Here is a 21,808-nt window from a genome sequence, read left to right as displayed (position 1 = left end):
ACTACCCTATACGTTAGATTATAATAATATTAGACTTGTAATATTACACTATGTATTATTTTACCAACCCTACTGTATACCACACTGCTGTAGATTCACTATACAATTACGATACTATATATCACCAAATAAATTATATTAAACATTACACTGAGTACTTTGTTGAACAGGGAATGCTTTGAGCTTGTGGGTTGAATCCATCTGTGTGGAGTTGTGTTATTTCCCAATATGCAAGGTGGGGTCTCTCTGGGTTCCACTCACACAAACATCTCAATGCAATGGGACCTTTCTGAAAATGCAGTACTTAGACTCAATGAAGCTTTCCTGGGTAGCTAGTTAACATTGTAATTTTAGCATGAGAGATAATGACGTTCACTTATAAGTGCCATTAATAGTACTATACTGTACTTTTAATGAAGACTATTTTACGTAGTTTTTTTGTAAAAAAGTGTCCATTCTCAAAACTTTTTGACGGGCCCTCGTACAGAAATTATATTACAATCTTATATGGAGATTGCGAGTGTTGTGAATAGTGGAGTGAACGTGTGGTGCCATCATTATATTGTTAGTGCGTATATACAGAAAGGCCTATTGGGTGGGTAACATTAGGAAATTGGAGGTAGTTAGTCATGTTGTTTAGAAACAAAATATTACTTGGGTGGATAAGAGGAGTAAAATCGTACATGATAGGAACTGCAATATTGTGGAGTTCTGGTATAATTAGTTGCAGTATATATGAATCTTATGTCACCTTAAGTATGCCTTTGTGAGTACACTCGTGACACGGGTGTCATGCGCGTGACCTTTGTCTTTTGTTTCAGATGTGTGAGAGCAATTCGGCGGCGAGTCATGGTGGTGCTGGGAGAATTGCCTTTACCAGCGATGGCACTTCACCAGCACCCGTCTCAACCCTACCTCAATCCGGTAGAGTTACGAGAGCTAAAAAACTAATCTCTTGTGACGTCTGTGGGAAAAAATTCCAGCTGGCATGGTGCCTAGAAGCCCACGTAAGAACGCATAAGGAGCCCCGTGAGCAATGGTGCGGCATATGTGGACAAAGGTTTGATCAGTCAGGAAAATTCAAAAGGCATTTGAAGAGCCACGAAAAGGATTATATGATCAAGGGTGCACCAGGCTTGGTGAATAACAGCAGTTTTACCAATGCGGTGTTGAATCCACCGTCGCCCTATGAGATGTGCTCAGTCTGCGGATTTTTAAGTCCTATTGAAATCCTGAAAACTCATGAAAGTCTTCACGCACAGTTCTTGTACAGACCGAAGCCTGAACATGATTACACTTCGACAAAAGATAGCGGCGTTAAGATAAATGACATGAAATCCAATTTTCTTGAATGCTTTGGCCTAGTTCCACATCAAAAAACTGCTTCACCAGTCAGTGAGAATAAACCATACGCTGCTCTCGATCCTATTACGAGCATGAAAGTGTTGATGGCCTTGCAGCAGAAGAAGAAGGAAAAGCGAAGTAGACCTAAGTCCATTAAAAGAAAAAAGACCACCACCAGCGTCACCAATTGCAGCAGTAGCAACAGCCAGAATTCGGACATCAAGAGGATGGACTGCACGGAAGCAGGAGGCTGCGTGGAGCAGAGCATCCCCAAGGTGGATGAACCCAACCTGGCACCTTTAGGTACGTCCTAGTAATGCACACACTACATTTCATTTGGATGTAATTCATAATTTCACAAATTAGTTAATGTACGCATATGTTGACCATATCTGTATGCCTGCGCTGAGGAGTCTAGAGATCTGATGTGGTGCTGCTCGGATGTTGGGTTAAACCGTGAAACTCTGGGTTTCAGTCACCGAGCCATGATTAAACTGGCTTCTCATTGATGGTCTTATCCAGTTACCAAACTTCTTCCAGCAAACACTTCTGATGTCGCGTGATATTTTTCAGGAAATCAGTATCTTGCTTTTCTACTATTTGTACGTATGTTGAACTTCTTTCGTACCATACGTAGCCAACCGTGCTAATCGGAGGTATTTGTTGCTGGCCATTTGGCATTTTGGGCCTTTGGGCCTGTGGTCAGCAACCGTGATTGATAAAACGTCCCATATACATAGTAATGCTATGGCATCCACTGCATGGTGATAAATAAATTATGTATTAGCACGTGCGTGTGCTCAACGGTGGATGTCTTGTGTTCCAGAGGAAAAGCCCTTCCCGTGCAGTGACTGCTCGTACGGAGCGACGCAGAAGTCGAAGCTCAAGAGACACGTCCTGAGCGTTCACCACGTGCCCTTCGATAGCGCGCTGGACTCCGACTGCCCCAAGAAGAGAAGGCGGCTGGCTGGGTGCCGAGACCACGGCTCAACTCTGGATTTGGAGCGCGCACGATGCTCACGGAGAACTCCCTGATGATTTATTTCATCCTGAGGCTGAGGTACCACGTGTGGGGCGATGAATGCAAGGTTTTGTGCAGCGGACATTTCCATGATGAAATTTCGTTACGTTCACTGCTGCGAGGTTACATCTATTGCCGTATATTTTTAGTCAATTGCTGTATTTTCTGGTATACAATATATTTAATAAATTGTCCTAATTTCATAACAAAGGTTTTTGGGTTAGATCGTGTAAATATAAATGTGTCATAACCCTACACTACCTGACACAGCCAATTAGTAAGGAATTTGTCACGTAAACAAAACTCCACTTAGTTACTACTTCAGCCCACCGGTGTTTTGGAGAGTAAATCCACAAGATGAGTACGACGTTTCACTGGTAATTACATCCAGCATCATCGGGCGATTTGCCAGAATAGTGAAGCCATCCCCCTGCTTCAGGTCTTAAATAGAGAAAGGCGATGTCATCACTGAACCCATCAGGTGCAGAAATCAGAGGCGGGGAGGGGGATTATTGGAATTATATAATTGATTAGTAATCATTTAATTAGTATGTTTCCTCTATAAGTAATGATAAATGAGAGATGTCTTCTTCCTCCACGCGTTTGTTCCACGCACGTGGGGTCCACCGTCCTTGCCACCTTCTCCACACCGCCCCGTCCCGCGCCATCTCTCCCTCCGCTCCTCGGGCCACCACGTTCGACCGCATCACCACATCGCCTAACGTCTTCTTCTTCTGCCTTCATCTCCTCATCTTACAATCACAATAACTTAATAATACGCTTCCAGGCCGCACTAAGCCTGTAGCTGTCAGAGAGGTTAAAATAATACAAATTTTCTCAGTTTCAATGGATTCTCGAATTAGTCTTGGCCAGTAATAATGAGTTTTACACAACACTTCATCGTTATCAAAATACATTAGGTGTCCTTGTTGGCAAACATGTTCTGCAACTTCCAACAGTTATGTTTGAGAGTGTTTAATATTTATTTGGTGTTCTTTTAGTCTTACGCTAATGTTACGTCTCATCTGTCCAATATAACATCTGCCACATAAGCCATTAATCCGATACACACCATCCGTTGACAACTTAGGCAATTCATCTTAAGTACAAGATACTATATTTTGAATTTTGTGTACCATGCCAAATCTTACTTAGATGTTTAGCTTTTTGCTTTTCCAAAACTCGAGCTAATTTCTCAATTACTCCCACGATATATGGTATTTTAATTGTTTAATAACCTGATTCAGCAGTATTGCTGTTCGATCTTGGTTTAGCATTCATTGCTGTTAATTTGAGCATTATTGTAGACATTCAATCGTAGCGTTTCTTTGACATGTTCAATCTCTCTCCCCAGACATTCACCATCTGACACTGTTTTAGCCAGATGTATGAGCATCTTGTTGAGAAAGGATTTCTGTGCGGGGTGATGATGCCAATCTGCATTCAGATAGGCATCAGTATGTGTTCCCTTTCGGTAGACGCTGTGTGTGTTATTTTACCATTTAGGCCTCGTCCGATAAATCACCTCTCCCAAGGAAATAAGTATTTAGAGGCCACACGGGACCGGGGGGGGGGGGGGGGAGTTTATCGTTGTGTCTGTTGCTGCGAGCAGATAGCGCGCAATGGAGAGCTTGCTCAGAGCGGAGCTGGGCACGGACTCGGCGAGGACGCTGGGCGCTTCGGCCGGTGGAGGCTGCATCAGCACCGGGCAGAGCTACGAGACGGGGCGCGGACACGTGTTCACCAAGATCAACGCCAAGAGCGGGGCACCCTCCTCTACGCCTCCTCTACGCCTCCTCACCACCTCACCTCCTCTACCCTTCTCCTCGCCTCCTCTACGCCTCCTCACCACGCCACCTCACCACGCCACCTCACCTCCTCACCACGCCACCTCACCTCCTCACCACGCCACCTCACCTCCTCACCACGCCACCTCACCTCCTCACCACGCCACCTCACCTCCTCACCACGCCACTTCAACACCTCACCTCCTCTACCCTCCTCTTCGCCTCCTCTACACCACCCTGCATCCTTGCCTCAACCTTCATTCATTCAGCCCTGTCATTAATGTATCACTTTTTTTTTAGCTGCGACTACTAGCTAATTTGTCAGTTTCTCCCACGATATATGGTATTTTAATTGTTTAATAACCTGATTCAGCAGTATTGCTGTTTGATCTTGGTTTAGCATTCACTGCTCTGTTAATTTGAGCATTTTTGTAGACATTCAATCGTAACGTTTCTTTGACATGTTTAATCTCTCTCCTCAGACTTTGACCATCTGACACTGTTTTAGCCAGATGTATGAGCATCTTGTTGAGAAAGGATTTCTGTGCAGGGTGATGATGCCAATCTGCATTCAGATAGGCATCAGTATGTGTTCCCTTTCGGTAAACGCTGTGTGTGTTACTTTACCATTTAGGCCTCGTCCGAGCAAAATATCCAGGAAAGGGAGTGTGTTATTCACCTCCATTTCCATGGTGAACTGGATGGCTGGTTTTTGTGAATTGAGATGATTTAGACATTCATTCATTAAGTGTATTCTTACCATGTCGCCAGACAACCAAAGTGTCATCTACATATCTACACAAAAAAGTGGGTTTATATGTACTTGAAGCAAGTGCTCTTGCAACCCGGGGGTTGAGGACCCTTGTGTTAGAGGCCACACGGGACGGGGGGGGGGGGGAGTTTAACGTTGTGTTTGTCGCTGCGAGCAGACAGCGTGCAATGGAGAGCTTGCTCAGAGCGGAGCTGGGCACGGACTCGGCGAGGCCGCTGGGCGCTGCGGCCGGTGGAGGCTGCATCAGCACCGGGCAGAGCTACGAGACGGGGCACGGACACGTGTTCACCAAGATCAACGCCAAGAGCGGGGCACCCTCCTCTACGCCTCCTCACCACCTCACCTCCTCTACCCTCCTCTTCGCCTCCTCTACACCACCTTGCATCCTCGCCTCAACCTTCATTCAGTCAGCCCTGTATCACTTTTTTTCGCTGCGACTACTAGCACCACCGTGGTGAATGTTGCAGTGAACTTCCCCTCGTTGATTCCCCCCTCCACCCACCTTAAGGGACTCGGTCTACCAGACACTTTGACCGCTTCGTCTCATCCACTCCGCGTTCAACCACCGCGCCTCACTGCAGTTCACAAGAACGCACTCAACTAAACAACTCGGTCACCCACTCATCCAGTCACTAACTCAATCACCCTATCACACACTCATCCAGTCACCCACGCATCCAGTCGCCCACGCAATCACCCTATCATCCAGTCACCCACTCACTCAATCACCCTATCACACACTCATCTCGTCACTAATTCAATCACGCACTCAGCTAGTCACTCAGTAAATCATCCTATCACTCACTCATCCAATCACCCACTCATTCAGTCACCCATTCATCCAGTCACCCACTCATCCAGTCACCCATTCATCCAGTCACCCACTCATCCAGTCACCCACTCATCCAGTCACCCATTCAATCACGCACTCATCCACTCACCCACTCATTCAGTCACCCACTCATCCAGTCAACCACACAATCATCCTATCACCTACGCATCCTCTCACCCACTCATCCAGTCACCCACTCATCCAGTCACCCACTCATCCAGTCACCCACTCATCCAGTCACTCACGCATCTGATCACTGACTCAATCACCCTATCACACACTCCTCAACTCTTTTACTCAAACACTCACCCATTTACTCACCCACCCGCTCACCACTATGCAGGTCACCTCACTCTTCTTTTCAGCTTTATCAGTTTGCACTGCTCCACTCTGGAATCCACACCCGGTCTTCCTGTTTTCCCAAACTCTTGCAACAATAAACTTGATCAATTTAAGGAACGCGTTTCTTTGATCTTAATTATCTAATTACTCATTGGACAGTTATGTATTATTATTTTTTATTGTTGCTGGCCGCTTGGCGTTTTGTATTGTGTGGGGTTTGCATCGCTGTCAACCCCTCATCAGTGCCTACCTTATTACAGAACAATTCAGACCTTGTTGGTCACCCCGTGCCCCTTATAAGTCCCATGACAAGGGAGAATCACACAAATAAACTTAACAAAAATGTTGCCCGTATTGAAACGGCCGTCTGCCGTATGGACCTGACAACTCACTTTCCCCCAACAGAATACGGGTAAACCGTGTGGGTTGGCGGCTATGGGTTTTGTTGTGTTAGCAAGTCCAAGTTATAGGACTGCACCCTGGGTTGTGCGTGGTTCTCATTGGTGGGAGATTCCCTTCGCTGTGTTGCACGCCAGTGGCTGGGGGCTGCCTGGGGCCAGTGACGTGTGAGCCGGTCCCAATGTGCACCGGCAAACATTTACCGCCAGGTGGCCCCAGTGTTCATTCCCCGTCCACACGTGGATACCTGAAGCCCATGTCAATCCACTGCTGGATGAGTCCCGCAATGAAGATACAATCAGTACATCCACTTTGCTTTTGGACACCACCTGTTCCATTGGCGGCCGAATGCGAATCTAAATGTGCATACGTTAGAGACTGGTTAATGCGCATAGAAATCAAACCAATTGACCGACCTTTACCCCATCAACTTTTGTAGAATTTTAGATGTGCATTACAGCTACTTTAGCCGGATGGTTGTGGTGGCTAGGTATGCCTGTAATCCACGACTACGTGGATGTGAGGGTTGGTGGATCACAACAATGTTGCGACAACTCCCACCCCTTGGTCGTCAAGGAGGTAGAGAAGGCGGTGTCGAATAATGTGGACTCCGCCTGTTCCATGTGTAGATTTGTGATAGAGCGTTGGCCCCTCATTTGCTTGGATTTCTCCAGATGCTCCGATTTCCTCACACATGTAAACACTCATTAATCTTGATTTGAAGCTGTCGTGACTGCAGGAATCCTTACTCTTTGGTTCTTTCGGTAAAGTCACGTAAGTAGAAAAAACTAATAAAAAATAATCATCGATTGCTTGTGTGGCGATCGAAACGTCGTGATCCATTATTATTTGTTCTACCTACGCGACTTTACCTAAACAACCAAAGAGTACAAACTCTCATTAATTGTCCGATAACATCTTTATATAAAGAGGACCACAGAGCATGGGCAGGAGTGGTGGGGGGGGATTTGTTGCCAGCTGCTCACCATTTGACTGCCGCCTTCCCTCGTCTGTAGTTCCTCGCGCCAAAGTGAAGGAATTCTGTGTGCCAGTTACAATTATCACTTGAATGTAACTTGATGTTTCAATGTAAACAGCCACTGAGATTTAATCCTGAAAATCTTTATTTTTCACATGCAGTGAAACAATGTTGTTAGTAGGCTTGTTTCCCTGGGAAAGCCTCACTGAGTCTCAAGACTCTTTTTCAGGAGGGGCCTGCCAACTTTTCGCAGGAGTAATTTGGATGTTTGGCTAGTACCAGTTACATTGTATGTTGTTGTTGTTTTGCCATGGGAGTAAACCCATGCAGAGAAAGGGACCAGAATGAGGAAAGCGAAGCCAGGCAGTCCTTCAGAAGATGTCATGCACGGGCGTGACCACTGCACCACCCTGCCGCCCAAACAAAAGTAATTTAAATAATGTACAATACTGGCAAATAAACCCTATTAGTATCAACTGAATTTCTGGCCAATATGGCACGTGTATAGCTGCATCGGTGTTTCTAAAAGTCGTGTTCACATTGCCTGAAATTAATAATATAAAGAACAGATTTCCCACCTCTGGTTTCATTTGGATTACCGGTTGTTCTCATTATGTGTGTCACAGGTAATATGGAAAGGAAAATATTACGCAGCACGAGTTGTAGGATTAGGGCAATTATGGTGACACACGTGACCCCCTCTACACAAGAAACAGCTAAGATTCATATTCTTGGTTCTTTCGGGAAAGTCACCTCGAAGGGAAACAATAAAATAATACAAATATAAAACAATAAAATTCTCACGACCTTTTGACTGCAACACAAGCAATCATCATCAGGTGTGAAAACCACAACAAGAAAATTTGAAAGAACCAAGAATATGAATCTCTGCAGTCACTAAAGCTTTAAATCAAAATTTAACAGCTGAGAGTCAATGCTGGGATGTTGTGCGATTGGTGCAAGCGACCCATCATTGTGTTTTGATGTTGAGCTGTTAAAATTGCACTGTTGTGAGGTGAGGTCAAGGCCGATGACTGCTTCCAGCGGTGTCAAGATCAGCATTTTGAAGAGGCTCGCGGAGGATGATACTGGACACTGGGGTGCAGTCTCCCTCCATGAACAACAGAGGGCAGAGGAGCGACGCTCACAACAATTATTGGCGGAGCGCCGGGCGTATGAAACGCAAATTTGGAAGAAAGTTTATCTCGGGGAGTTAACCCACAACACCTGGGTCTGTCCCGCGTGTTCACACGATAACGCGTTTTCACTACAACGCGTTTTCTCCGTCACAACGCGCTTTCTGAGCGGACTACTTTCTTGAGCTGCGCGGTTGAGCGAGATGAGACGGTAACGCGGCGGCGGCGGCGGCGTCCCCTCAAGTTATTTGGACCCCCATCTTACCGTGCGTGGACATTATTATTATTTACGGGAGGAAAATAGTTTCCGCTTAACGCGGCACTTTTCAGGAACGCATCTACCGCGTTAAACGAGGACTCGCCGCGTACAGGTGCCGCGCACGCTGTATCGACCCTGGAGAAATCCGAAGCGCTATGAAGCTCTTGTTCACAGACGTCCAGTAAGGGGCGGGTGGTGTTGGTGGTGTGGGCGTCACCACGTGACACACAGCTTGTCCGTGGAGTCGATCGTGAGGGTGCCGACGTCGCCTAGGCAACGCCGCCCCCCCTCTGGCTCTGCTGCTGCTGCTGCCTCGCTCTGTGCACGCGAGGCGCCAATCCGTGACGCGGGCACTGTACGCGTTGCGTCACCGTTCACCGTGGGGGGCGGCGGGGCCTCAGCTACGTCACGTCGTGTACAGTGGCACATTAATATTGACACTTTTACTCGTGTTTATGTGCCTCGTTATTAAAGGTGAGTTTAATAATAATCATGCTGTTGCTACACAATGTGTGCATTGATATATACGTACAGTTTATGTGTTTAAACGCGATTGTAGTTTATGGGCCCTTGAGGGATTTTTCGCCTCGTGTGAGGTTTTTATGCGCAACCTTAATTATTGCGCTTTTATTAATCGTTAACATTTGGTCAGGAATAATGCACTTAAGATAAATGTTCTGGCGACGATAGTTTGCAAAACAGACGATGGCAAAATTTCGATTTAAAGCTTTCGTGACTGCAAGGATTCATCTTCTTTGGTTCTTTCGGTAAAGTCACGTAGAATGAGAATAAAATAATAAATTGATCAAATAAAATAACACAATAATATTCTCACGACGTTTTCGGCCACAACACAAGCGGCTTTCATCAGGTGAAGGGGACGAGACTGTCTGATGAAGGCCACTTGTGTTGTGGCGGAAACGTCGTGAGAATATTATTATTTTATTTTATCAATTTATTATTTTATCTTATTCTACGTGACTTTACCGAAATAACCAAAGAAGATGGCAAAATTGTGTATATATTGTGCGATATGTGCCACTGAAACGGCAAGAAGTCAATAACAATGACTCGTGTTGAGTGTTTAATATGCAAGCAATGGGCCCACCACAGGTTCGTTAATGTTATAATGGAAGCAGTGAAATTAATGAAAATATTTTGCTCTGCCATTTGATTTTAAATTACGACTCTTCAAAGAGCTTTGGTTGTAGTAAGCAATATTTGAATTTGTTTAAGCGACCTGTATTCTCTTACAACATGTTTTATATTCCTAGGCATTAAATTTGTACTAAAGATTCAGACTAATTGTAGATCTAATGGGACCACTGTAATCGATGTCCGTTAATATATGTAGGCGTGGTAAGGTTTCGAGACGCACTCTGCGATGCGTGAAACGCAGTCCGTGTCCTTCCTCATCCATTTGTCTTCATTCCAACGTCAACTTTGTTCTGCCGGTCTCTCTCATTAAGGCCACATGGCCACACTGTGTCTCTTAGTTCTTGCAAGCTAAGCTGGAGTCAGTCTCTCTCATTAAGGCCACATGGCCACACTGTGTCTCTTAGTTCTTGCAAGCTAAGCTGGAGTCAGTCTCTCTCATTAAGGCCACATGGCCACACTGTGTCTCTTAGTTCTTGCAAGCTAAGCTGGAGTCAGTCTCTCTCATTAAGGCCACATGGCCACAGTGTCTCTTAGTTCTTGCAAGCCAAGCTGGAGTCAGTCTCTCTCATTAAGGCCACGTGGCCACAGTGTCTCTTAGTTCTTGCAAGCTAAGCTGGAGTGAGTCCCTCTCATTAAGGCCACATGGCCACACTGTGTCTCTTAGTGCTTGCAAGCTAAGCTGGAGTCAGTCTCTCTCATTAAGGCCACATGGCCACACAGTGTCTCTTAGTTCTTGCAAGCTAAGCTGGAGTCAGTCTCTTTTCAACATATGTCCCACCAAATTCTGTATTAATAATGTTCCAGTTTCTCTATATGTTTTTAAATTTAGATTGAAATTAATCTACATTTTAAAATCCACAAATCTGGCTGCCTCCTGATGATGCTGGTTGTAATTACTGGCGAAACGTCGTACTCAGATTGTTAATGTTGTGGCTTTGCTCTCTAACACACAACCGGTGTGCTGTACTAGTAACGAATTGGCATGTTCTGTTTAAGTGACAAACCTTACTAATTGGCTGTGTCGGGTGGTGGTGGGTTTACCGACATTTTTTTTATATTTACGCGATCTTACCCAAAAAACCTGTATTATGTAAAAATACATTTATTTTCCTCCTTTCTTTTTGGACAGTTTAAAATCTCTAACGTTTTTCAAATTGTTCTGATGTACAGTGCTACATTTCAAATTACTGTCATGTTTGCAACGGGTTGTTTAAAATATATTTAAATGGTGTAGATTCATGTTTAAACTCGCTTCGAATCTGCATTCATCATTTTCTTCTTAAGCAGTCCGTAACCACAATTGGTACATCGATGCATGACCCATTTGATTATGGTTTGTTGATCTTAATTTATCAATTAAAATGTTATTGAGTGTGCCAAATCCTAAAGAGTGGCGTTTGAGTCGACCTTATTTCATATTCACATCTGAAACGCCTGTGCACATGAATGTAATCCAGTTACACACTCTCCTACTTGTTCATCAACTCTCTTCGTGGTGTAGATTTGATGGCTTGTATAGCAACCATAATCAAACACAACAAGTCCGGGTGACTCATGATCCATGATTCACGATGCCAGTGGGCCAGGTTTCACTCTCAATTCTCTACCTGTGTGGCATGAATAAAACGCACCTGTAAATTTGACCTGAAATGATTGCACAACAATTGCCCCGCCTTCATGCGATGTTTATCCTCCACTGTTTATCTGGCTTTGACCTGAATTATATAAAAGTGCGGCTGTGCAACTGCTGTAGAGTCACATTGGTATAAACGCATTTTACAATATGAACAGCGCATTGAAAACGCGTACTATTTTAAGTATTGTTTAACAAGTGTGTTTACAAATCCACACTGAGAAACACGATGATTGACAGAGGGGAGTAGATTATGTTTTCGATAGTGTATTTAAATAGAGCTACTGTAGGTAAGTAGTTTTCAGTTTTAAAGGCATAGTTTAACAAGTCAACACTTGCCACCATCCTTCAAACCCATTGGTGAAAAAGACCACAGTTTATGTTTACATTATAATATGTTTACATTATATATAATATATAATATAATGTTTACATTATATATAATATAATGTTAATATATAATATAATGTTTACATTATAATACATTGTTTACATTATATATAATATAATGTTTATGCAAAAGCCGGAGACTTATGGGACCCCGGGGTCCCACCTTAAGGTTCATATGAATGGTTACCTAATAACTTTTGAAACACGGTAATCGCTGTGAAGTGCAGTTTCCAATTCTTATTGTTGACTCAATCTCTCTGGCCTTTCTATGCAATATGAAGAAGGGTGATTGCCCGAAACGTCGCTTATCGGATTTTTTCCCTTTTTCAAGGCACCAGTGCTACTGATGCATGAATTTGTTTGGTATTTGAAATGATACGAAGGCTCAGCAAGTGATTCCTTGCAGACATAAACAGAAGCGATACGCGCCACCCCAGCCACCCATGTCGCGAATCAATCGATTATCGCGATTGAGGGCTCGTGAATAAATTCTAGATTCAACGCCTTGTTTTAAAACGTGAACACAGCCGGCTCTAGTGACTGGAGTGGGTGGGTGTTGGACAATGTGAAACAATGACACGCAACGTATACAAATCTAAAACATAAATTCTTACGCACGCGATCCGGTGTGCATATCGCGATCTTCAGGATGAATGATCACGTCCGAATCAATGCGTCGTCGTTGCTCCCCTAGCATGCGCTCTGCGTAACCCGCTCGTGTTGTTGTTGTTTGCGGCAGAGTTTAGGACCTTCGTGGCCAAGAGCCGCAGCTCCCGAGGCAAAGGAGTGATGGCACGCTTCAAGGTGCCGGACTTGCTGAAGCATCTCATGGAATGATACGGGGCTCCGGATATTCACGATCTGGGCATCCGTATCACCAGCATACCTCTGGGCATTTCCGTACGTGCCGTGCCTGCGTGTACGAGCGTGTGTGTGTGTGTACGTGTGTATGCATTGCGTCGCTTGTTGACTGCGAATTGTATTATTATTGGATGCCTCAAGTTATACTCTTTGGTTCTTTCGGTAAAGTCACGTAGGTATAAAATGAAATAAATCACGACGTTTCGGGCGCGACACAAGCGTCCGTCATCAGGTGGGAAAGCCTTGGTGTGCTGCTGAGGCAGACTGTTTTAAATGGTTTGAAATGTGTGTAGCCCATGGGTCATAAAGAAGTGGCCAGGGCTAGTGATGTTAACGTGAGAAATTAGCGTGTAACTGTAAGGTAGGAAAGCGGCCTCCTCCTCGATTTTACGTGACTTTACCGAAAGAACCAAAGAGTGTGGATTCCTGCAGTCGCGAAAGCTTCAAATCAAGATTGGCTCAAGTATGTATTGTTGTTGCCCTTGAGGGGGTTTACTTTCGGAATTAAATGCGTTCTGGAATTGCTGACACACAGCCACAACGTACGTGTCGCTGTGTTCACACCTGAGAGTGACACTGCATCAGCCTTTTACCAATATTCCCCCGCCCCTGCGTTTGCCTTACATGGCCACAATGCTGAGTTATCCTCAGTTGCTCAGGCACACAAGTTTCACACCTGTCTCCCTGTCAAGTGAATGTGGTGTATCCTTTTGTCATGCAGTCTGAGACAGACTTCCAACACGACTTCAGTTTTGGGGGTGCAGTGCTGCGACAAGAGCACTGAAGTAACTGCTCGTGTAAGTACATCATGTTAATATATCGTATTGAAGGCTGAGGCCTATTTTACTGTACCGCTCCTTACAGAAATCTTCCTTCCTGAGTGGTTGTGCATTTGTCGCTTGTTTCAGAGGTTCGCGATTCGATCCCAGGAGTCGCCCTAGTTAATATTGCGGGTGTATTATCCAAAACTGCATTTCTATATGCTTCACAAATAATGTAAAAAAATAAATCCCGTGTTATTAATGAATGAGGAGGACATGTGTGCTGGCGTCAGAATCAAAATTTGCAAATCTAAACAAGTACTCAGAAATGACTGGATTGGGTAAAACCACATGTATATATGTTGAACATCTTTCGCACTGTACATAGCCAACTGTGCTAATCGGAGGTGTGGAGGACAACAAACTGAACACAAAAAGCAGTTCTAAAGAAATTGTTTTCAATCTAGATTTAAAAGTGCATAGCTCCAATGGCTTCCTAATATCGGAAGGAAGAGCATTCCAGTTGGCCGCAGAAGCCCATCTGAAAGCGAGTGATGCGGTGACTGTCTTTGTTCGATGGCTTGCCAAAAGCCACTGCTGCTAGGATGATCCACCAATCCCATCTCTCGATTGCAATCGTGCATTAGCTGCACACCTTGCATTCGCTGTTGAACCACTCGTCCATCACGTGTTCCATCATCGCAACTACAGCACTGCCCTGCACCTGTGGCCGCCACAGTTGCTAACATTGTGTTGTTTGTTTAGGTGATCGGCAAGGCCCAGAAAGGCGAGCGGGAGGCGATGGACCGTGGGCTGGCTCGCATCGAGTGTGACATTAAGCAGGAGGTGGAGGGCCGGCCACACAAGATCAAGAAATACCTGTTGGAGTCGTTCCCCTTGCCAGGGACGAGCGCCGATCTTCGCCGACAGTTCACGACACAGCCGGCGGCCGAGATGGTGCTGCAGGTCTTCCAGAACGCCGAGGACATCTTTGTGAATAAGCTGAAGAAGGTGGGGCCATGGCGTCTGGACTTAATGCAACAAAATTACCTTGCGAGAACATTCATGCATTTGCTTAGATTTGTCAAAGATTTTCCATAATACATTTGTCCTCGGAATTATTTAATAAGTGATAATCGCCATACGTTTCAAGTCTGTGGATACTTCCACCATTATCAAAAGACTTGCTCTACCACTGAATTAACACTCCTCTATAATATTTAGGGCCATCGCTTTCACAAAATTCAGTCACACGTTGAAACAAAAGTAAGGGGGGGCATTGAAATCGGTCGGACATCTATGCATGTATCACCCTCTATTTGTCCCAACAGAGTGATATGGCTGCACGTGGTTTGGGTCCTTTGTTGTTTCTACCGACAGTGTGTGCAGGACTTCCTGGGGCAGGTGAAAGGGGACACGCCGGCCCGGAATATGTTTCAGTTGGCCCTGTGCTGTAGCTCCCTCGAGACTCCTCGCGACCTCGTGGTCAAGGAGAAACCGGCCGCGTTTCTCGGCAGCATCAGCACTCCCGACACCAGACCGCCGCCTACTCCGGGGAGTAAGGAGACAAATTTGCATATACAGTAGACTCGATTATCTGCGCTAATGACGTGGAGGATGGCTGCGGATAATTAAAAATCTCGGATGATCCAAAGATATCTATTTTTTGCGGCTCTCTATGCCACAAACTAACGATCAACCGATCGATGCACGTGCTGGGTGATAACACTTTCCTGCTAATTTGACCAAGTCCAATATCGGCTCAACTTTCATGTGACGGACATTACTCTCACGTTCAGAGTGGGTTAGAATGTGCTTCCCTTTACTCTGTAGACCAGAGGTCACTAGAAGCGATGTCAGAGGTAGCTTTGTGAAGTTCTCTTCTGTGGGCCATTCTCCAATAGGACGGGTTCCGCTGCTCCGTGAGAGATCCGAGTGGATACTCCGTCTCATGACACGATATCGAAAGCACAATCTGAATAAAATGTAGTTTCTCGTATTGTACATAAGGGATCAGACCACGGAGGACTGTCAAAATGCTGAGTGTGATCTTGAAATTTATCCTGGACTGGTTCGGGGGATAGTTGAACAATTTGAATATTGGGGCGATATCGTCTTGCATACGGGTGTGAGAAGTCTGCCAGTGGTTTTTTGAGTCCATCATCTAGATTTTTGGGTTAGATCATGTATACATGCACTAAATAATACGCGTTAATATGCACTATTTACGTGACCTAATCCAAAAATCTCTTATGGATAATCATTGGTCGCGAAGGCCTTCGTGTTAAACTTGTTTTTTGAGTCATCTGGAGAGTGATGATGAAACTTATCGGGAGGCCGTAGATGAGACGTGGGGGTGGGGGGGCAGAGAGAGAGTTGCAGTTGTTGAGCCTATTGGAGCGAGTTACAGCATCGTTGTCCTCTCCTACAATGGCATTGCTTGTCTCCTTCGCAGAGGCAGTAGCCGAGCATCTGGTCCGTCTGCTGAGCCACGTAAGTAAGATGGCAAAGCCCCCGAGCCTATCTGCGCTGTTACGCGTGGAGAAGCAGCTTGCCGAGCATTTTGACTCGTGCGACCTCCCCAGCCTGGGCCTCGGCTCCTTGGACATCCTCCATCGCAACGCCCAGGTGCGTACGTGGCGTGCGTGAGCCCACCCGCCTCCAGCTGGTAAGAGGCAGTACAGCAAGTAGGTGTACGACACTGCCCGTGCAAAGTTTGAGTGTACTTACCGCCTCCGAGTGGCGCTCAATGTTAAGTTTGTTTCCAAAATTGTGTGCGGTAATATTAGTTTATTATTACGAACTTAAAACTCATTTGTCGATAACTCGAATACGTTTAAGCGTTATGTAATCACTGCCAATGCAGAGCACAACAAAGTGTCACGTAAGATGCATGGGTTTTCTCTTATCACTCTTAAAAAATATCTGTGAATTTGGCAAACATCCCAAAGGTAGATATTGAAAATCACCGTTAAAATTGAGTGTACAGCGGTGACATTCAGATAACATTTATGATAACACTATATATGCAAAGTGGCCAGGTGGCTCAGATATCAAAGCGGTGCGATGACAATAATTAGATTCTGGGCTTGAATCTGGATTTTGACCGCTTGGGTTGAAACCGAGGTCTCAAGTCTTATCAAGTCGATCGTCCGAGCCCAGTCACCAGCGACTGCACAAAATTACAGTCTCATTAAACTTGGGTTTTGCACTTCATTTTCCTAATTCCATCTCTGAGAATAACAATTTCAGCTTGACTCTCGTGCGCCGCACAATCTCATAACACAGCTAATGTGAAAGTGTTGGCTCCTATTGTGTACAAGATAAAAGGCCACCCATCGCATTTTATGACACAGGGCCTGCACGGCTATGCGAGATTTACGCATGGATGATTTATTTGTCTCTTGACATTACGCCGATAGTGCATTTGGAAAACTAAAATTGAGAACGAATTTTGTGTTAATTTGCAAACTTAAATCTGTAATATTTAATCAGTTTTTGTGCACTGCATTGTGAGATGCAGCTCCATGCGTATCGTTTAGCTTTAAGCCGGTGTTTGCCTTGCGGTCGCCTCGGTGTCAACCAACTGATGTTGACGGATTTGTTGTGTCTGTGGTAGCTGTTGGAGGAGACTGGGGTTGTGATCTCTGCCCTGGGTGGATCTGGAGCCACAGCGGGAAGCTTCTGTCCAAAGCGCGACGAGCTGCATGGAGTTCATCCACCAGTGCGGCAGCCTCGACACCGCAGCGGTGAGACACGGGCCCCAGTAGGGGCCACAGGGGCGGCTCAGAGATGGGGATAAGGATTTGGAGATTTAGGGCGCTCGCGTAAATAAACTCTTCAACTCAAAGCGCCTTACAGCAACGTCTCATCTCAACCATTCCATTGCTCTACGGCAGTCTACCCGAGGGGACCCCCCCCCCCCAATGGCAGCTGTTCCTATTTGGCACGTGGTGCACGCACTACCGGCCTGTGAATGGACATGTCTGCCATTCGGGAGCGATGTTTGATTTTCCTACGTGGTTTTTTCCCCGGTAAAGTAATTTGCAAGTATTTGATCTGATTTGGCAAATTTGGAACATGATGCGGTTACACGTGGCCAATTCTATTTTTTTAATACGGCGTCACAGGATTATTATCATACATTGTGAAACAGATCTCTTTGTTTGTGGTGAATAAACTGGCAACATTAACCAGGGCGGATGCTGGGCTTGATCCGAGAACCACCACTCGGCCATGTTTCCATAAATTTGTGCAGTCACATTAACGCTGTTCACGTCGTACGCAATGGACACTTTATTATTAGCACCACCTCTGGACCTGTTTGGCTCCTGGTCCATTTTGAGAGGTCTTGTAAGGGCGACGTATTACAGTTTGATTTTATATCGGCACAGCAAATGGCCAATGGAAAACCACCCGTTCCGTGGGGGTGCTACGCGCTGGCACGGATCGGATGCGCCAGTGGAAAAGGGCTGCTAGCAACTCGGCCGCCTCCAAACGAAAGAGAGAGGGTTCCAGGTCTCTGTTGTTGGCTGTGTGCTCTGCAGCTGCCGGCCGTGGACTGCGCTGTGGGGCAGCACTACGGCGTGCATTCCTGCCGCAACCTTGGGCACGGCCCCGTGGCCAACCTGGTAAAACTGGCGCAGAAGGCCAAGCCCGGTGGCAGCAGCGGCGGTGCCTATCGGTGCGCCGTCTTGTACGAGGAGACGGCGCTGTGTGCTCGCGACTCGAGGTTTGGCAGCCCCCTCCAAAGTGCCCTCCTCCTCACCCCTCTGCTCACCTCGTGATCTGCCTGACCGCCACGGGTCGCTCCTCAAAATTGTTGAGTCGGCGACAGACACTTGGGGTTCTTTAATCTTTCACATCAAAGGGTCAGTGAGCCACACCAATATGCCATTGGTAATGTAACTTAAGGATTCAATGTTCAAGGCAAGTGATTGTCTAGACAAACTGATGATTGTGTGTGTAACACCCCTCTGGCAGTCCACTGCCTGATGAAGGCCTCGCCACATTGCTTTGGTCATGGGGGTTGTTGCACCAAACTTTACCACGCTTGGTGAAGGGGGCGGGGATTAGGTTCAGGACTGGTTCAGATATCAGTCACCACTGACTTTAGCCATGGCTAGGAATCCAACTCGGATCGCCGCGTTAGTATCGCAGTGCACCAAACATTGCAGCAGTGCTTCAGAAATCATTCCGAAGTTGCTTGATATTGCACACAGTTTGAATAAACCATCATTACTTCAGGAAGTATATTTTTTATTAAAATGTTACTTTGTACATGCTGTGATCGTAATAAAGAGTTGTGCTAGTTAGTAGTAACAGCGCGATACATCGGTTAAATCGATTAATATTTATTATTCAGCTGACAATTCATGTATTGAATTGCACGTGTAAGAATCAACTTCTAAAAAATTGTATCGCTTTTTATTTTAATAGTTTCACATTGCCACTGCAGAGAGTCGACATGATCAGTGTAAGTTCAAAAGAACTGACACACCTTGTGAAAAACCCAACGCAGAAGATCCCTGGGCTTGATATTCCACGAAGATCATGGTCCCCCTAAACCGCATCTGCACAAACCATGGCAGCTGCGGATACCTGATGCACAAATGGAAAATTTTAAACTCTCCAGTGTTTGACTGTGGTCATCCAGAACAGATCGTACAACGTGAAACGACGCAATAGAAAATTAAAGTCAAGCCACAGTGTGATTGTGACCATGCAACCCAAACTATGCACGATATTGTGAACCACAGTCGTCTGTGCTCCTTCAACGGAGTAGGAATAGTAACCCTACACGAAGTTTCTCCTGAAGCCCTTTCGTCGTGACCAGCAGACCTCGGACATTGGCTTATGGCTCCTGAACATGTTGCCCTCATGCGCTGGAATAGAATAGCTCAGGGGTTGGCAATCTGCGTCTCCCGGTGCCGCATGCTGCTCTTTAAAGACTGTTTGGTGATGTTATTTATGAAGGACCACTGTCTCGTATTCACCACAGTGCATTGCGCCTCTTGAAATATTGAGTTGAGTAATCCCGGTAGTTGAGAAACTAAGGTAGTTGAGTACCCCGGGAACACGCTGTGGTTCGTGTCGCGTTAATAGCTCCGTACCGTGCCGTGTAACTCACTAAGCAGCCGATTGCTCGCGTGCAGTGGTAGTGCCGTGTTCATTGATAACACTGCACACTCCGTGCAGTGGTAGTGCCGTGTTCATTGATAACGCTGCACACTCCGTGTAGTGGTAGTGCCGTGTTCATTGATAACACTGCACACTCCGTGCAGTGGTAGTGCCGTGTTCATTGATAACGCTGTACACTCCGTGCAGTGGTAGTGCCGTGTTGATTGATAACGCTGCACACTCCATGCAGTGGTAGTGCCATGTTCATTGATAACATTGCACACTCCGTGCAGTGGTAGTGCCGTGTTCATTGATAACGCTGCACACTCCGTGCAGTGGTAGTGCCGTGTTCATTGATAACACTGCACACTCCGTGCAGTGGTAGTGCCGTGTTCATTGATAACGCTGCACACTCCGTGCAGTGGTAGTGCCGTGTTCATTGATAACGCTGCACACTCCGTGCAGTGGTAGTGCCGTGTTCATTGATAACGCTGCACACTCCGTGCAGTGGTAGTGCCGTGTTCATTGATAACGCTGCACACTCCGTGCAGCGTTGTGTGAGGATGGCTCACTAATTGAAAGGGGAGTCGTAGCTATCGCACTGTGGGGTGGTCATCGCCCCCTCCCCCTGGGCGTGTGCCGTGTGTGTTGTGTGCGTCGTGAGTCGTGGCGATGTAAACCCGGGGTAGCTCCTCTCTCCGTCTCTTCGTTTGTTGCTGTCCCGGCGAAACTCGAGTTGGTGAGCGCAACGCGTGGCAGATCCGGCTTCACCCGTTCCCACTCCTCCCAGTCAGCGACTCCCAAACCCCCACTCAATAATCGCAGATCACTACCCAGGTCCTTACGAACCAAATTATTTTTAACTAAACTATTTTTTGTATTCTTAACAAAGTATCCACAGTTCAATTTTAAAGTACAATTTTACCGCGCACTGTATGTTTTCCTGGTGTGGACTGTGGCTGTTTTTGCTATTGTTTTACTGCCTTTCCCAAGCTTGGAAATGTATTCATGAATGAAATTGGAACTTATATACTTCATTTATTTACTAATTGACAAACTATTTATATTTTACCAGGTAAGGCCCACTGAGCATATATAGCAGTTTTTCAGAAGCGACCTGGCCATCGCAAATGATAGCTCAACGAAGTGGCTTATCGTCACGTGGACATTTATAGCAGACAAATATACAGCATGCGTCAGGGTTGGGATGGAACCCACGACCTCCTGCGTACCAGGGGAGGTAGTTAACATCTCCCAGCCACCGTGGTGCCCTGTGGTCACGTGAGGCCTTCCACTTCTGAATGGCTTGCGATGCATATTTGAACATTACTGCAAGCGTCTTAGCCTCGTTCATTCGGTATTCGAGGGGAATATTGCCATTTAGTAACTTTGTTTCAAATATCGTGCATTGAACTTTCGATTTTAATTTGCAATGTAATTGAGGGACTGTGCGTTGTCTTGTCGTGGTCTGGTGCTGTTGTTGTGTTGCTGAATTGCCCAAACTTGCATTTGTTGACAAATCGGCAGGAATCTATGTACTTTGTATTTTTAGCAACATGCTTACATTTTCTCCGTCTTGCCTCTCATATCGTTTTTGAACATACCTCGCTGACCCGCCCCTACTGGACATATGTGAAAAGAGCTTCATAGCTCATTGGATTCCTCCAGGATAAAAAAAAGATTCTGATTAATCAGTGGCACTGCCAACAGCCTGCATCCACACACGACCAAGCACCCTTTGTAATGCCATACACATGGTTCCTTTCCCATAGACATGTAATTTTGCAAATGTGCAGAAAAGTCTGCCGTATGAGAATTACTCCAGACAAGTTTAGAGTATTAAACGTGACCTGTTGTGACTCGTCTAATGTGTATCGCGTGGTCGTCAGCACAGAAAGATGCATCTGGTAACGTCCTAATGGACCAAACATCGTAAAAAGGAGGCTGGGTCTGCGTTGTTCAGAGTGACCACCATATACAGGGACTCTTCTACTTACGGACGAGTTAGGTTCCA

At 45.8% G+C, this 21,808-nt stretch overlaps 1 protein-coding gene across 1 annotated transcript; it reads left to right on the top strand.

Annotated features, from left to right (window-relative positions):
• The first annotated feature begins 767 nt into the window (after window positions 1–767).
• Window positions 768–3,928, top strand: LOC142906446 (zinc finger protein 217-like). Its single transcript, XM_076054183.1, has 2 exons — window positions 768–1,647; window positions 2,171–3,928. Exons 1-2 carry the CDS (start codon window positions 822–824, stop codon window positions 2,377–2,379), a joined length of 1,035 nt encoding a protein of 344 aa, XP_075910298.1. The 5' UTR covers window positions 768–821; the 3' UTR covers window positions 2,380–3,928.
• The last annotated feature ends 17,880 nt before the right edge of the window (window positions 3,929–21,808 follow it).

The sequence above is a fragment of the Petromyzon marinus genome, chromosome 64, assembly GCF_048934315.1.
Source record: "Petromyzon marinus isolate PM22_M1 ecotype Great Lakes invasive population chromosome 64, UKy_Petmar_22M1.pri1.0, whole genome shotgun sequence".
In the NCBI taxonomy this organism is placed as follows: domain Eukaryota; kingdom Metazoa; phylum Chordata; class Hyperoartia; order Petromyzontiformes; family Petromyzontidae; genus Petromyzon; species Petromyzon marinus.
This window is presented reverse-complemented; position numbering and strand designations above follow the sequence as displayed.